The 17,587-nt window shown below is 39.2% G+C and overlaps 1 protein-coding gene across 2 annotated transcripts in view; it reads left to right on the top strand.

The window, feature by feature from the left end:
• The window catches only part of Dync2i1 (dynein 2 intermediate chain 1), an 80,838-nt gene that overhangs the window by 43,637 nt on the left and 19,614 nt on the right, over nucleotides 1-17,587 (top strand). For both annotated transcript variants that reach the window (XM_045160767.1, XM_045160768.1), the window contains exons 8-12: nucleotides 191-293; nucleotides 7,674-7,803; nucleotides 9,167-9,278; nucleotides 11,472-11,560; nucleotides 13,680-13,809. In XM_045160767.1, coding sequence (XP_045016702.1) covers nucleotides 191-293; nucleotides 7,674-7,803; nucleotides 9,167-9,278; nucleotides 11,472-11,560; nucleotides 13,680-13,809 — 564 coding nt within the window. The remainder of the gene's footprint in view (nucleotides 1-190; nucleotides 294-7,673; nucleotides 7,804-9,166; nucleotides 9,279-11,471; nucleotides 11,561-13,679; nucleotides 13,810-17,587) is intronic.

The raw sequence follows: 17,587 nt of genomic DNA, 5'->3' as shown, positions 1-17,587 counted from the left end.
CTTTGTTGCTTACAAGTTTAGCTAAAGTCAACAGTCTCAGGCCCCTTATGATTTATCATAGTCATCTATCAGTTTTAAGTTAAAAAGTGATTGAGTATGATTGGCATATATGGTTATAATTGCTTTACTCTTTACTTTTTGCTTGAAAGAACTTTACATTGCACAAAATTGCTTTTTTTCTCTTATACAGATGCAAATACCTCCCCTTCTAGAACCCCTGTGTGTGGAATTTTTGTGGATTTTGCAACAGCCTCACATCGTCAAAAGAGCCGGAGTCAGGCCATAAAGCAAAAGTAGGTATACTGGGGAATTTGACAAAGTTATCATTATCATCATTATTAGCAATAATATTAGTATATGTGTATGTGTGCACATATGTGTAATGCTGCAGATCAAACCCAGGGTCTTGTGCACTTGAGGCAACTGCTATGTCACTGAGCTAATCCCAGCCTGATATGTGGTTTTAACGCACTTTTCCTCAACATGCTTTTAAAAATAGAGCTTTCTATTGTATTAATGCTGTTGACTGCTTAGGTAAATTATTTTAATTAACATAGGTACTTTCGTATGTGAGGCAAGTACACTAACCCTGAGCTGCATACCCACCCAGTAAATTCTTTAGTTTATACAATGCTTCTCTTGTGCATTTACCTGTTACACTGGCAACGTGAAATGCTTGCCGTCTAAAGTCCATCGTAAACACATGGCTGGCTGTTGAGGGGTCACCCTGGGAACCTGTGGCTGAGGCAGAATTGCAGTCACATGCTCACAGATCAGGAGGCCATAATCCTGTTAAACAGAGGGAATTTGGCTTGTGTTTTGTTCCATCTTTGTGGTACTAATCTCACTGAGGAAACCCTGTGAGTAGACTCACATTATGTCTGTTTTTCAGATAAGGAAGCTTAGGAACAAGCAACAACTATTGGTAACAAACATAGATTATATGTATTAAGTACACTGCATGTCACATATATCATCTCAGGATCCTTACAGTCTCATTTTACAGATAAGGAGACAGATTCAAGGTCAACAGCTATTGAATGGTCTTTTTGTTGCTGTGACAAAATATCTGAACAAAACAAATTGAGTAATGATTTATTTTGGTTCATGGTTTCAGAAGTTTCTGTCCATCATGGCAGGAAGGCATGGTAAAGTAGAGCAACTCACCTCATAGGAGAGAGAGGGTAGTCATGAGAGAGGAGGGGAGGAAAGGGAAGTAAAGAAAGGAGAGAAGGGAGAAGAAACAGAGGAAAATGAAATTATGATAGTGTGTCTTTTCCTTTTTCCCTTTTATTCCATCTGGGCTCCCAGTCTATGTAATGGTATAATCCATATTCAGGGCAGATCATCCCCACTGAGTTAACACTCTTTAGAATATACTATAGACACACCCAGAAGTATGCTTTGTTGATCTAGATATTTTCTAGTCATCAAGTTATAGTCAAGATTAACTATCACAAGTGTACCTGATGTCAGTTTGACAGACCCAAATCATCTTCTTAAGCATTGACACTCTTACACATAGCTCCCCAAAATCTCATGTTCATCTCATAATGCAAAATGTATTCAGCCAAGAGTTTCCGAAGTTTTAATAGTCCCAGCATTGTTCAGTAGTCCAAGTTCAAGGTGTTTTGTGACTCAAGGCAAACTCTTAGTTGTGAGGCCCTGAAAGATTTAAAAGATAAGTTACATTCTTTCAACATAGAGGGCACTGTTTCAAAAGGATGTAGGTAAGAAAAGAATAATGATGCTAAAGAAAAACTGAAAGCCATGAGAGCAAACATTAGATCCTGTGGGTCTATGCCTAGCATCTGGGGCATGTGCAGCAATCATGCGAACTCCAGAGGGTTTGGGCAGCCCCACCCCATGGCTTTGCAATTTACCCGCATTGCCAGTCTTTTGGGCTGGCTGCAGTTGTAGCCTGTGGCTTTCCTCAGCAGAAATGACATGTTCCTGCATTTCTGGCATCCTGAGTTCTTCACTGCAGCTTAGGCTTCATTTTCACAGCTCCACACATTACCCCTTACGGATCCTGTTGTTGCCACACATTGTCTGGCCTCTTTGACTTTCCTTTGAAATATGGGTGGAAGTGTTTATGACCCACAACTCTTGTCTACTGTACGTCTGCAAAACTAGCATCATGTACATGACGTCAAGGATGGCTGCTAGCTCACGTGTCGTATGGACTCCCGTGACCGCAGCAGCTTCTGTCTGCATGGCTAAATGTGGAGAAACATTTCTAACCTATGTGGACAAGGAGCCCCGCAGTGCTCATCTCAAAGCAAAGTCTTTCAAACAAGTTAGAGACTTTGCACCTGGGGCCCTGCAGTGGCCCACTGATTCCAGAGGTGTTCTCAAGGTGTCTTTTCTGTTGTCCCAGTGAAAAGCACTTAACTTCTTTGTTTTAAAAATTATTTGAGAGAGATAGAAGGAGAGAGAGAATGGTCACACCAGGGTCTTCTGCCATTGCAAATGAACCCCAGACACATGGGTCACTTTCTGCATCTGGCTTTACATGGTTACTGGGAAATCAAACCCAGACCTTTAACCACTGAACAATCTCCCTTGCCCCTCTTGGCTTCTTTTATATGCCACTAGTCTCTAACAGCCATACTTTTCTTGCCTTTAACTTTACATGTGCTTCTTTTCTTAGTAACCTCTCTGCTTTTGCTGTCAGTCCTCATCTAAACTTGGCTACAAGCAGCTGGCAGTACCCATGACACCACCTGAATACTTCTTTGTAATTTGGGCATGGACAAAATATAGACACGTTCTTTGCCACAATGTAATACAGTAGGTGAATCCAGTAGTCCTTTCTGAAACTTTATGAGCATAGTCTTTGCTGCCTACATTCTCTGAATTCTCACTAAAATCACCTACTAAGTTTTGCATTTTTCTTTCTAGGGATTCTCTAGCCCAAGTCTTCAAACTTCCAAATTCCTATTAATTAGTTCCAAAGGCTTCTGAACTACAATATCAGGTAGTAATAGCAATTATTCCATTTCTCTGATACCAGTGTTCTGTGTTAGTCAACATACTGTTTAAACAACAAAGAGGAGCAAACCAAGGGAGACCACCCAGAGAGAAAAGAGTCAAGTGCTGGACACCAGACTCCAGGGGAAATCTTAGTAATAGCAGAGGGCTGAAGAACCTATGTCCTTAAAAGCTGTAACAGGAAGACAAAAGACAACGGAAGAAAACAGGTCATAGGGACAAATGTGTTCAAAGTGCTAAAAGAAAATCACTGCTAAGAATTTTATACTAACTGATAGTATACTTTAGAAATGAAAACAAAAAGACAGGTATTTTCAGACTTACAAAACCTGTCAAAATTCCTTGCCAGCAGACTTGAGAAACAGAATAAACACATCAAGGTATTTCTTTTCCAGACAGAAGCAACTGATGCCAGATGAAAACGTGTTAGCCTAAGGAGGAAATGAAAAAGGAAAATATCTGTGTGTGAGCAAATAGAAATCAACACCGAATAAAACATAAAATTTTATAAACCTCTAATAAGTCTTGATCAAGTAGAAAAAAGAGAAAACAAAGATACAAGCAATAGTAAGGATAAAAAAGGGACATTAACACTGATTTTATAAACATCAAAGAGATGACATGAATTACTTTATGCCAATAAAAATTTAGATGAAATGAGTAAACTTAACAAAACACAACTTATCACAATAGATACAAGAAGCAGTAGGAAATTTGAGTTGTCTTATGTTTGTTAAATGTATTTAACTTATAAATCACCTTTCCAAAAATTAAACTACAGACGTAGCTGGTTTATCTAGCCTTCTGAGTCTTCTAAATATTTGAGAAGTAACTTTTGTTTTCATAGTTTTAAGAGAATAGAAAAGTAGGCCATACTTCTTAACTCATGGAAGAAAAAAACATGTTTTATAAAGGTAGCCAAATTATGACACCAAAATTTTATAAGAACTTTGGAAGTAAAAAAGAATTATAGACCAAATTTCTTATAAATATTTAACAAAACATTAACAAATTGAATTCAGTGTGTTTTTGTCAGGATTCTCTAGATACACAGAACTGACAGAATATTATTTCATTCTCAAGACATGAAAAATAATTTATTAGGAACATTGGATCACCCGACTTTGGAGTCCCACAATAAGCCATCTGCAAGCTAGAGAAGCTGTAAAGCTGGTAGCATGTCTTAGTCCAGGTCTGAAGGCTTCAGACCCAAGGAAGCACATGGTGCAATTCTTAGACCCAGTACAAAGGCTTGAGAGAGCTATTGGGCCTCTCATCTGAGTCCCAGAATCTAAACTTCCAATAATCTGGAATTCTGAAATCCAAGGCCTGAAGGAGGTCCTGGTTCCTGAAGAGAAAGCAGGAATTTGCCATTCCTTTGCCTTTTACCTCCCACCTGAGCCCAGCCTATTAGATGCCATTACCACATTGAAATCCCACCATTTAAGTGATGGTGTCTGAGAACACCCTCATAGACGCACCCGGGGTAGTCCAGTCATCCTAGTCAAATGCCAACTCACCTAGATGGCTCTTTCAGTTGAGCAGCAGACTTCGGAAGCCTCTAGAGTAACAAGGTTCTATGAGTCATTTGAGTACCCTAAATAAAGTTAAATCACACACTGCCACTGAAGAATTAGAAATTCAAGGTTGGAGCTGGGTGTGGTGGCACACGCCTTTAATCCCAGCACTCAGGAGGCAGAGGTAGGAGGATCACCCGGAGTTCGAGGCCTCTCTGAGACTACGTAGTGAATTCCAGGTCAGCCTTGGCTAGAGTAAGACCCTACCTTGAAAAAACAACAACAACAAAAATTCAAGGTTAGATTAACATTAAAATACCACCCATGTTATTTATCACCTTACTAGAATAGAACAGAAAACTGTATAGTTATCTCAATATCTTCAGGAAAAAAAAAACATTCAAAAACTTTAACAGCCATGTATGATCATTTTTAGCAAACTAGAATTAAGGGAGCTTCCTTTGCGTCACAAAACATATTTATAAAAATCCTACAGCTAATATTATGTGTTCTGGTGAAAGCTTTTCATTTCTGGAGGAAGATGAAATAGTCACTATGTCCACTTATATTTAGTAGGATTTTAGCCAGCATAATTAGGCAAGAAGAAGATATGTAGTAGAAGTAAAAAAATAAAATGTTTATTTCTCACTGCAATATGATAGTATATGCAGAAACTTAAAAATCTACAGATAACTCACTGGATTTTACAAATGTAATTAATGAATGAATTTAGCAAATATGTTGGGTAAAAAGGCAATCTATGATAGTTGCATTTTTATAGAATAACAATTAAAATTTCACCTTCTACAGTAGAGTTGGGATGAATATAATGGAAAATGTGGAGGAGCTCCACAGGGAAACATAACACACATTACTGAGTTCCAGGAAGTGAAAGGTACATGTTAGTATGTCCACAAATTGAAAGTCTTACTATAACAAAGATGTCAATTTATTCCACATAACTAAAATTCAGGGCTATTTCAAAAATAAGAAAATATCCAAACACCTAGGCATGGTGGCGTATGCCTTTAATCCCAGCATTGGTGAGGCAGAGGTAGGAGGATTGCTGTGAGTTCGAGGCCACCTTGAGACTACATAGTGAATTCCAGGTCAGCCTGAGCTAGAGTGAGACTCTACCTAGAAACAAAACAAAACAAAAATATTCAAACAGGATATGTGTGAGTTCATATCTTTTTTTAGGATGCTAATTCTAAATTTTATATAGTCAAGAGTCAAGAATAATGAAGGTAGTATTGAAGAAGAAAAAAGAGGCTTTGAACTCAGGTGTCAAGATTAATTATAAATCCCCAGTGATCAAGCTGTATTCTTGGCATAAGATGTCAGTCTGATGCATTGCAGGGTGGAGAGCAGCAGAGCTAGACACATTCAGTCAACAGTTTGTGACCTCTGCACTATAGTGGGGAAGGATAGTTGTCCACGGCCAGTGCTAGAGCAGCCACATAAGTACATGGAAATAGACCATGTTGATGCTGCACATGCTTGAGGAGACTGTGACGCTGGGGAAATGGGAGGGTTTTCTTTGTAGGGCCATGTAGCTGAAGAATTTTGGGACACAGAGAACTGAGGCAGTAAATGGAAAGTTACAAGATGGTGGTCAGGTAGTAGATGGAAGGGCAAGAGCTATAAACTTCCTAAACATGAGCAGAGAATGACGGGAAAGGAAGAGAAGGTTAGAGAAAATTAACTTGAGATACCTGGATGCTGAGAGGATTATCAGCTCATTCTGCATCTATTTAGTCAGTACTAGTTATGTGGGAATACTGGTAAAGGGAAGAAATAAAAGCCCTCTTCACTGCTAAGCTTATACTTGACTGGTGGGTGGCAGAGGGTAACTGTCCTATGGATTGAATTCTGAGCGTATCAACATTAGGATGTTTGTAAAGAAGGAAAAAATGAGATACCACTATAGGCAAGAGGAAACCAAATGGGTGGATGTTTAGGAAGCCCATGGGTTGTATGTGTGGGATTAAGAGTGCCAAGTGCTCTTTCATGGGAATAGGATGTTGTAGCCTCCAGGAAATTGTGTGTTGAAAACTTGGTCAGATCCATTATTCACCATAGTGTGGTTGATATTACAAAAAAAAGTCATCCTGGCCAAGACACTAACTTACAAAAAGGTGATTTGCTGTTCATGAAAATTTTAGCACACATGTTGTAATGTTATCATCCTCAGTGTCTTACATTGGAACAGTCATGCATGTGGTTCATGATATATTTGCATATTAATCCATGACTATCTTTTTTTAAAATTTTTTATTTATTTGAGAGTGACAGACACAGAGAGAAAGACAGATAGAGGGAGAGAGAGAGAATGGGCGTGCCAGGGCTTCCAGCCTCTGCAAACGAACTCCAGACGCGTGCGCCCCCTTGTGCATCTGGCTAACGTGGGACCTGGGGAACCGGGCCTCGAACCGGGGTCCTTAGGCTTCACAGGCAAGCGCTTAACCGCTAAGCCATCTCTCCAGCCCATGACTATCTTTTAGGTAATTTCCCCTTTATGCTAGGGATCTAATTTATGTCCTCACATAAGCTAGGCAAGTGCCCAATCACTGAAGTATACTTCCAGCTCCTACTTATTATTTAAAATAACTACTAAATACCTTAGATTTAACTCATCAAAGTGCTGAGAAGTGACAGTTGAGTTTTCCGCACTTAATGAGACATCTATATCACACCCTCCAATGGTTGGAGTACTATTACTGAAGAAGTGGTGAAAAGAATGTAAGAGCTAAAGTATGGGTGGAGTACTTTGGAATCTTGACTCCCAGAAAGAAAGTTATTGTTGTAGTCATGATCTCATAGTGGCTGTCATTATTTGCACAAGGCCTGCACAATATTGGTCCCAACAACAAATTGTCATGGATGATGATGGAGGGCCAAAAAAAAATGACATAAATATAGAACAGGAAATAGTAGGAGAAAAGTCAGGGTTCAAGAGGGGGCAAAGGAGGGTGGTAGGAGGGTAATAAGGTAATTTTTTAAAAACAAAGTTATTTTATTTTACAATAAAGAATAAATACCTCATACACAAATGAAAGTTGGGTCCTTGCCAATTACCTACATGAGATCCTAAGACTCCTTCCATCCCCTTGTGTGTCCCTGTGTATATTATTTAATTTTTGTTTCCAATTTATTTTAAAGGACACGAAGTACAAAACTACTGCGGCTTATTGACTTAGACTTTTCATTCACCTTTTCCGTCTTGGATCTACCACCTGTAAATGAATATGATATGTATATCAGAAACTTTGGGAAAAAAAATACGAAGCAGGTCAGTACAAGATGTCTTAACTAAGTGGGAAGATGTAAGTCCTGTGTAAGGTCAATCTGTGCTTCTGTGCTTCTTGTATCTGTTTCAGAACAGTAGAGATGGGTCTAGAGAATGTGCCCTTTGTCACATGGTATTTGTAAACCCAGAGGTGATGCAGAATGTAAAAACAACCCACTACCTATGGGCACACATGAATAATTGGCACGTAATAGATATAGATGGTAGAACAGCAGTGCTAGCCTTTAATACGGCTTTGCATAGTGCAAATCATTTATTTAGTAAACAGTCAAGTTTGGGTTTGATCTCAGGTTCCAGGTGAGCCAGTAGCAGCCATATTAGTCTGTATAAAATCCTTATGATTCAGGAATTCCAAATTTCTCAGTACTTTCTGCAGTCTTCTTAATGTGAACTCTTCATTTCCAGGAATCTGTTTGATTCTCCAGCAGTCTCCACTCACTGGTATCAGTGTGTCAGGCCTCTGCTATCTCACATAATGTTCCTTCTTCCTAATGTTCAAGATCCTTCCCTAGCGGCTTATACTGAGTTTTATTCCCTCTTCTAGTGCTGGTATAATCCATCCCACATACTTCTGTACTTTCCAACTGTTTTCAATCATTGATTAGTTCAGAGATCATTTAACTTCATAATAAGTCTATCAAGTTTTCAAAGTCAGATATCAAATCTTCCCATTTTTCTTATTCCCCTCACAGTGCTGCCATTTGTCTTCATACTGCTTCCTCAGTACACTCACTGTCCCAGCATGGAACTTGAAGATGCTGGTAGTTTCAGACCTAGTTTTGCAGCTGATTATTGAACTTGAATAGATTATCTTGTGCCTTTACTGTTTACCTTACCTCAGAGCTGATAGTAACAAATCTTCAGTGAAGCATGTGCCTTTTTGAAATACAAAAATTAGGCAAAATTTATGTTTGGTTTTGCAAAGCCAATACCTTCTGATAAAATAGCATGTGGGTAGCCCAGTCTTTCATACTAAAACCAAATTGTTTGATGTAACTTTTTGGAAACACTTTTGAAAAGCATGCCCAGAAAATTATACCCCAACTGTTGGAGATAAAAGCAATCTTTGCCTATGATTATTTATGCTATAATATTTATTTTTAACATAGGCCAAAAGATACTTACTGTTTGTGGATTACTTATTTGTAATGCTGGGAATCAAACTCAGAACATTTGTGTCTAGTCAAGTGCTGTACTCTACTGAGCTATAGCCCTAGCCCCAAGACTGCTTAACTTTTAAACTTATTAGCGTTTTAAAATTTGTAGTTGTTTTTATTTTTTAGGAATGGAAAATTGCTCTAAAATTGAGACCAAGTGTTAATTCTAGCCTACCTTTGTCTCTAAGGCATATGTTCAATATAATGAAGATAGTGTTGACAGAGACATTCAGACTGAAGATATAGAAACTAGGGAAGTATGGACCCAGCATCCAGGAGAAAGCGCCATTGTGTCTGGAGGTAACTTTGGTACTCATGACTATTGACTACCACTGTCAACATTTTTTGTTTTGATTTTGCCTTTTTTTGTTCTCTCTGGTATGTGTACAGATGTGCATGTCCTGTGTACATGTGTGTAGAGGCCAGGGGGAGACATCAGGTGTCCCCCTCTATCTCTTTGGTGCTTTATTTCCCCAATACAGGGTCTCTCATAAACCTAGAACTTGCCTTTTTGTGTGTGTGGTGGTGGTGTTAGACTGGCTGACCAGGGAGCTCCACTCGTCCTCCTATCTCTGCCCTACTCAGCATTGGAGTTTCGGGCATGTGCAGCTGTGCTTGACTTTTACATGGGTCCTGGAGATTACACCCAAGTCCTCATGCTTGCACAGCGCCCCCCACCCCAGGACCTCTTGTTGTTCTTATTGTATGTCCCTCTTTGATATGGTTATTAATGTAAGACTATGGAAGTACTAGCTGCTGAACTACAGAGGCATATTAAACCTGCTCTGCCCTGGTCAGAGTTCTGACAGGGTATGGCCTCACATTCCAAGCAGCTATCTTCTATGACTGTGGAACAGTCTGGTTCCACAGTCAAGTTTCTGTTGGGGGTAGTCTGTTCTCAACATAGAATTTCCCTCCCTTCCTCCATTCTTTTCTGCCTTTTCTTTCTTTCATTCTTTCTCCTTCTCTCCCTCTCCTTTCTTTTCTTCCCTTTCTCTCTCTCTCTCTCCCTCCCTCCTTCCATGAGCCCTCACTGTAGCCTAGGCTGACCTGTTACTTACTCTGAAGCTCAGGCTTGTCTCAAACTTACAGTGATCCTCTTACTTCATTTTCCTGAGTGCTTGGATTAATGGTGTGTACCACCATGCCCAGACTAGAATTTTCTTTTTCTTTTTTTATTTTGAGAGTGAGAGAATGGGCATGCCAGGACCTTTAGCTGCTGTGAATGAACTCCAGATGCATTCGTCCCCTTGTACATATGGTGACATTGCATGCTTGCTAATGTGCATCTGGCTTATGTGGGACCTGGGGATTCAAACATGAGTTCTTAGGCTTTGTAGGCAAGCACCTTAACTACTAAGCCATCTCTCCAGTCCAGAATTCTCTATTTTAAGTGCACTTTGAAGATGTGTTCCACCTAACTAAATCAAAAGTCCCTAGAAGACATGTTCCAATAGGTACTGTGAAGCTATGGCATGTTGACTACTTTACTACTTGATTTCTTCTTTCTTGAGGAATTTCTGTAGGCAGGGAATCTTACTTTCTCGGGTAGGCCTCACCCTAAGAAAGCAATGCAGGACAAAGGTCCCTTATTCAAAGTGCTTCGGACCACAATTGTTGCATATTTCTATCTTCAGATTAGAGATGCTTAATCTGCACACCTAACCCCGACACTTCATAAACACTGGTTCATTTAACTACATTCCTTAAGGTACTTGTAAAGGGAACTGGGAGAGAACTCACTGGATAAACACTTGCCCCAAAGCCTGAATCCCCAGGCCTCCATGTAAAAGTGTGTAAATGTCAAGGAGGAAGGACACAGAAAATGTCACAGAAGCCCATGGACCAGCTAGCTTGGTGAGCTAAGTGCTGAGCAACGAGAGACCTTGTCTCAGAATGAGGTGGAGGGAGAAGACCAACCCAAAAGTTGTCCTCTGACCTCCACATGTACACCATGGCATGCACACACCTGTACACACACACACATTCTCTCTTTCATACATACACACATATACATACCAAATAAATAAAGATACTTAAGTTAGATTTAGTCATAGACTTACTAGAAAACAATGTGTAATTGATTTTGGAAAAAATCACGAATTTAGTTTGGAGACTACAGTGTAGTGTTCTGATTGTTCTTCTAGGCTTTAGTATTTGTTACACTACTCTGAACTGTAGGTTGTTTAAGGAATGACTATCTTTTTAAAATTTTTTTTTGTTCATTTTTAATTTACTTATTTGAGAGTGACAGAGAGAGAAAGAGGCAGATAGAGAGAGAATGGGTGTGCCAGGGCCTTCAGCCACTGCAAACGAAACTCCAGATGCGTGTACCCCTTGTGCATCTAGCTAATGTGGGTCCTAGGGAATCGAGCCTCGAACCAGGGTCCTTAGGCTTCACAGGCAAGTGCTTAACCGCTAAGCCACTCCAGCCCCAAGGAATGACTATCTTAAGAGGTGATGTTATTGATTTAATATAACATGTTTTCTTAGGAAATGAAGAAAGAGACTTCTCTGATGCCACAGTTGTGCCAAGGATTGACACTCCACGCTTATCCAGCTTTCTTCGGGCAGCATGTCAGGTACATTGCACGCTGTGTGTGCTCTTCTATATGCAGTGTGTAAGGTTTCATTTTATATGGGAATGTGGGAGTTGCTAACAATTTTTGGGACTTTATAACTTAGATAAGCCAGGATTGATTCTTTATCCTTCATAATCTTTTCTTACAGTTATGAGTAATGCATTTGTTAACTCCTTGTATGTAGAATGACATGAGGTAAATGTAGAACACTGAAAATGATATCTATGTATTTGTATTTTATACTTTAATATTAATTTCTAACAACTGAAAATGACTATAAAATATTGTGTTAAGGGCTGGAGAGATGGCTTAGCGGTTAAGCGCTTGCCTGTGAAGCCTAAGGACCCCGGTTCGAGGCTCGGTTCCCCAGGTCCCACATTAGCCAGATGCACAAGGGGGTGCACGCATCTGGAGTTCGTTTGCAGAGGCTGGAAGCCCTGGCACGCCCATTCTCTCTCTCTCCCTCTATCTGTCTTTCACTCTCAAATAAATAAATAAATTAAATATTTTAAAAAATATTTTAAAAAAATATTGTGCTAAATATATTAAGTTATCAAAGCAAACATAAATGTGAGGTATTTAAAGATAATAATTTTAAAAACTGATTATGAAAAGTTTAAAAAATATATAAAGATAATGGGATTAGCATTGTGAGGCTTCATATACTTAATAAGTTATCACCGCCTTGCCAGTTTGTCTCATCTGAATGGCCACTCCTTCCTCATTCACTTCTCATTCTATCATTCACCTGATCAGTTATTTTGAAACTTAATTCCAGTTGTCTTAACTTTCCCTCTGTAGATAGTTCAGTATTAATCTCAAAAAAGGATCTCTGTTGTTGACATAAAAGTAGAGCTGTCACCTGAAAGGTAATGAGAGAGTTTATTCTGGAGTTAAGTATGAGTGACCATGACCTTGGAACATGGACTCAGGTTGCCCCAAATACCATGTTCCTGTGTGATAACAGTTTCATGCAGATTTTATAGTTATAGAACAAAGAAAATTATAAATCAAGGCACTTTTCAAATACATTGGTGGAAACATCACGTAGATAGGTTACAGAAAATCAGGCTTCAGATGCTGTTCTTAGCTTTTGGGTTGGTAGAAGCTAGGGTTATTAATACATTCCAGAAGGATTTGCCTGCTTGATAGTCAGGAGCAGGCAATGAATGAATGGATATTAAAAAGGCTAAATATAGCTTAAGATAATTTGGCTGTAGACCTGTAACATTACAAATTTCCACCATCGTTAAAGCTCTTGTCAGTCAACCTGTAGAAACTTTAACACAGGTGGCTTTTTTTTCCTCCTGGAAACTTCAGTTCACATTCCAAACATTAGTAATAATTACTAACATTGGTGTGAAGTTGTTATTCTAATTTCCTCAGTTCTCATTAATTTTTATATAAACTCAATTTAAATACTAAGCAGGAATAAACAGCAATAACAGAAATAGCATTGTTAAACCTTGACATTTTGATTTGGATCAAGCCTGTAAATTAGACTCTCTATGACTACCTGGTAATTATTTTGTCTTCATGCCACTGTTATATAGCAGCTTGTGGTTTAGAAATATGATTTCTTGGTACAGTTTTTTTTAATTGGATTCTGTTTTAGTACAGAGGCCGAGGATGATGAAGTGGGAAGGTAAGGTGGGTAGGACAGGAAGCAGAGGGTCAGCTTGGGGCATCGCAGGCGTCTTTACATACTTGGGTCCCCATCTTCCCCCTTTCATAATCACCACGCAGCCCCTGCCTTCCGTACCACGGTTTTGCAGATTCTGGTCCCTTCACATCCTAAGAACGATCAGTTGTAGCAATGTAATGCTGACTTAGGACTCCCAGTGGGAGCAGTGTTTCTCTCTAGTACTTTATTTTTCTTCTCTGAACTTTTTAGCAGTGTGTTTAGAGAAATAACATATACAGGGAAATGGAAGCCTAAGGTATATATTTGTTACTTATTTCTGTTTATATTATACAGAAGGATAGTATGTTTTTTTAGTTATTATGAAGTGATAGAGCCAAGCATTTGTTTGCAAAAATGTATACCATGAAAAGGTAATTTTAAAGAAAAAGGTAGCACACACTTACTTTTTAAAGTGTGCTCACTTGTCTTTGAAAGGTGATTGCTGTTTTGCTTGAAGAAGACCGGTTGGCAGCTGGACCCAGCTGGAACCCTCATTGTCAGGACAGCACTCTGAGTATCAGCGACAGCTCCTCCCAGCTCAACACAAGCCTGCCATTCCTTCAGAGTAAGAGCCCTTTCTTCAGTGTGGTTGGTTAACTATTAACTTATACTGAAATCATAGTTTTTTTTTTTTCTTTTTCTTTTTGAGGTAGGGTCTCACTCTAGCTCATGCTGACCTAGCACTCACTCTCATGTCCCAGGCTGGTCTCAAACTCATGATGATCCTCCTACCTCTGCCTCCTAAGTACTGAGATTAAAAGTGTGTGCCATCACACGTAGTTGAAATAATGATTTTTTTAAAAAAATATTATGTTTATTTCAAAGGGAGAAAAAAAAGAAAGAGAGAGGCAGATAGAGAGAGAATGATCACACCAGGGCTTCCAGCCACTGTAAATGAACTCCAGACATATGTGCCACCTTGTGCATCTGGCTTATATGGGTACTGGGGAATTGAATCTGGATCCTTATGCTTCACAGGAAAGTACCCTAACCACTAGTCTACCTCTCCAGCCCAAAATTATGATTTTTAACTTTACATTTTTTTAGTGTGATGGAGTTTACTATATGTAAAGCAGAGGAGGACTCAGTGCTTGTAGAACTGTGACATGGGTGGCTTTCTTCTGAAATGTGTATATTAAATTATGACTCATAATTTTCATAAGTTAATTAGAAGAGGACTGGTAATTAAATTAGTGGATTTAAAAAATATTTAAATATTTTATCCATTTGCAAGTAGAGAGAGGGCAAGAGAGAGAGAGGGAGAGAGAGAGAGAGAATGGGTGTTCCCAGGCTTCCAGCCACTGCAAACAACTACAGATTTTTGTACCACTTTGTGCATCTGGGTACTGGGAAATTGAATCCAGGTCATTAAGCTTTGCAAGCAAGTGCTTTAACTGCCAAGCCATCTCTCTAGCCCTAAATTAGTGAGAGTTTTAAAAGAATAGAAACTGAGATTTTCTATGTTCAATTTATTTTATTTTTATTATTTAAAGTTATTTATTTATTTAAGAGAGATACAGAGAAAGAATCAGGTGGGAGAGGAGAGAGAGAGAGTACACCAGGGCATCCAGTGCAGATGAACTCCAGATGCATGTGCCACCTTGTGCATCTGACTTACATGGGTACTGAGGAATTGAACCTGGGTCCTTAGGCTTGACAGGCAATTGCCTTAGCTGCTATGCCATCTATCTAGCCCTTACTTTTATTTTATTTTTAAATTTAAAAAATTTATTTATGGGGAGGATTGGCGTGCCAGGGTCTGTAGCCACTACAATCAAACTCCAGATGTTGTGCATACCTTGTACACCTGGCTTATGTGGGTTCTGGGGAGCCAAATCTGGGTTCTTAGGCTTTGCAAGCAACTGCTTAACTGCTAAGCCATCTTTCCAGCCCTCTTTGTTCCTTTTAAATCCTATAATTGTTTCCAAGTAATTACTCAGTGATTGTTGATTTGATTTCTTAAACAGAAGAAACAGCGAAACACAATAGTGTTCAGTCAACTTGTATTCTTAGTTTAGACATGGGGATGTAATAAGATGCTGTGGTGACTTGAATATAAAATTTCCCCCATAGCATCCTGTGTTTGTGATTTAGCCTCATACTTAATTCCCAGCTGGAGGGGAAGTAGAGCCTTCCTGGAGGAGGTGTCACTGGGGTTGGGTCTTTTTTTTCCCCGATGTAGGGTCTCTAGAATTCACTGGAATTCTACACAGTGACCAGGAATTCACTATGTAGTCTCAGGGTGGCCTCAAACTCAACAATCTACCTCTACCTCTCAAGTGCTGGGATTAAGGGCATGCACCACCATGCCCGTTTAAGGGTCTTGTGGTTTATTAGTCCAATCCCACTTGGTGTTTGGAGCTCATTCTTGCTGCTTTCTCCTTCTTGCTGATGTGAGAAGATGTGATGTTCAGTTGTTTGTTTTTATGCTTCCTGACTGTCATGAAACTTTCCTTTGAACTATAAGCTGAAATAAACTCTTTCCTCCAATAAGCTGCTTCTGGTTTGGTGTTTTGTCCTAGCAATGAGAAGGTAAGTGCTATAGATGCTCAGAATTTTATACAGATATACTTAGATTTTTAAGTTAACACATGGCTAAAGAATAGAAAACTGCATGAGCTGGAGAGATGGCTTAGCTGTTAAGGTGCTTGTCTGTGAGCATAAGGGCCAGGTTCAATTCCCCAGTACCCACCAAAGCCATATGCACAAGGGGCACATGTGTTTGGAGTTCATTTGCAGTGGCTGGATGCTCTGGCATGCCCATTATCTCTCTACCTGCCTCTCTCTGTCTCTCTAGCACTTTCTCTCTCAAAATGGATAAATAAAATAAAAAAATTTAAATGTAAGCAGTAAAGCACACAAGATCAAGCATAAGGTGTAATTGCATGTATGTATTTAACTTAATTTAAATAATCTGCATTTGTAAAGTAAATTTCTTCATTTTTATTTTATTTTAGAACAAAGGAAGTCTCATTAAGTCATCCAGGCTAGCCTTAAACTCTTGATCCTCCTACTTGAGTCTCTCCTGTGCTAGGATTACAGGCATATACTTCCATGCCTGACTATGTATACATTTTTAGCCAGTAATAGTGAAACCTTTGAAAACCTTGGCCTGTGTAGCTGATATTACATGGTCCTGGCTGTAAGAAGATTGCAAGATGAGACTTCTGTAGAGGGCTCTTCCTTAAGAGGACAGGGTACAGACATGTTTCAGCACCAGATAGACCTTTCTTATGTTCTGCATGCTATTTAGAGATTGATTCGTGTATATTCCTTTGTTATCTAAACAAAATGACATTGTGATCATTTTCACATTCTTGATGTTATTCATCTTAAAGAAAAGCATTACCCTTTACAACACTAGTAAATCATTGTACTTGCAGCATTGGAAGCACCATGAGACATGATGGAGTGTTCTCCAGGAGCTGTGTGTAGCTGGGGCAGCAGATATGGAAAGTGTTATTTATACATGTACCAAGAATCCTTCATAAAAATCTAATGTCTTTTCAGAAAGATTTCTTACATGAAAAAGGAGTAGAGGTCTTTCTTGTTCAATTACTTCTTGTGCTTTTAGCAAGGAGAATATTAGATAAAAGAAGGAAAATAATCTGAGGAAGAAAGGGACCTGGCAGAATGAACAAGCAACCTTACTATGTGAATATAGGATTTGATTCACATTTACCTTGAACTGTATGGTCGGATATGGAAGTGTTTCAGCTTTCAAAAAAAATTCATTCCTTACTGTCATCACTGTTGAAATATGGATCACAGATAAGGTTCCAGTGATGGCCCATTCATTTTTTTATTGATTCACTGACTCACTCATTCATTAAGTGAGTGTCCATCATATCCTGGCATTTTTGGAGGAGGTGGGAATCAGCAGTGAATAGTTAGACAGAAACCCCATTGTCTTGAAACTTATATTTTGGTTCACCAAAAACATTACCAACTGCTGGGCATGGTGGCACACACTTTTAATCCCAACACTTGGGAGGCAGAGGTAGGAGGATCACCAGGAGTTCAAGGTCAGTCTAGGACTACAGAGTGAATTGCAGCTTGAGCTAGAGTGAGACCCTACCTCAAAAAACAAACAAGGGCTGGGCGTAGTAGCGCACGCATTTAATCCCAGCACTCTGGAGGCAGAGGTAGGAGGATCACCAAGAGTTTGAGGCCACCCTGAGACTACATAATGAATTCCAGGTCAGCCTGAGCCAGAGTGAGACCCTACCTCGAAAAACCAAAAAAAAAAAAAAAAAAGCCGAAAAAACAAAAACCAACCAACCAACCAAACAAACAAACAAAAAAACCCCAACAAGGGCTGGAGAGATGACTTAGTGGTTAAG

Source organism: Jaculus jaculus, chromosome 10 (assembly GCF_020740685.1).
Source record: "Jaculus jaculus isolate mJacJac1 chromosome 10, mJacJac1.mat.Y.cur, whole genome shotgun sequence".
NCBI classification, from domain to species: Eukaryota; Metazoa; Chordata; class Mammalia; order Rodentia; family Dipodidae; genus Jaculus; species Jaculus jaculus.
The sequence above is the reverse complement of the archived record's forward strand: the minus strand, read 5'-3'. Positions and strand labels throughout refer to the sequence as shown.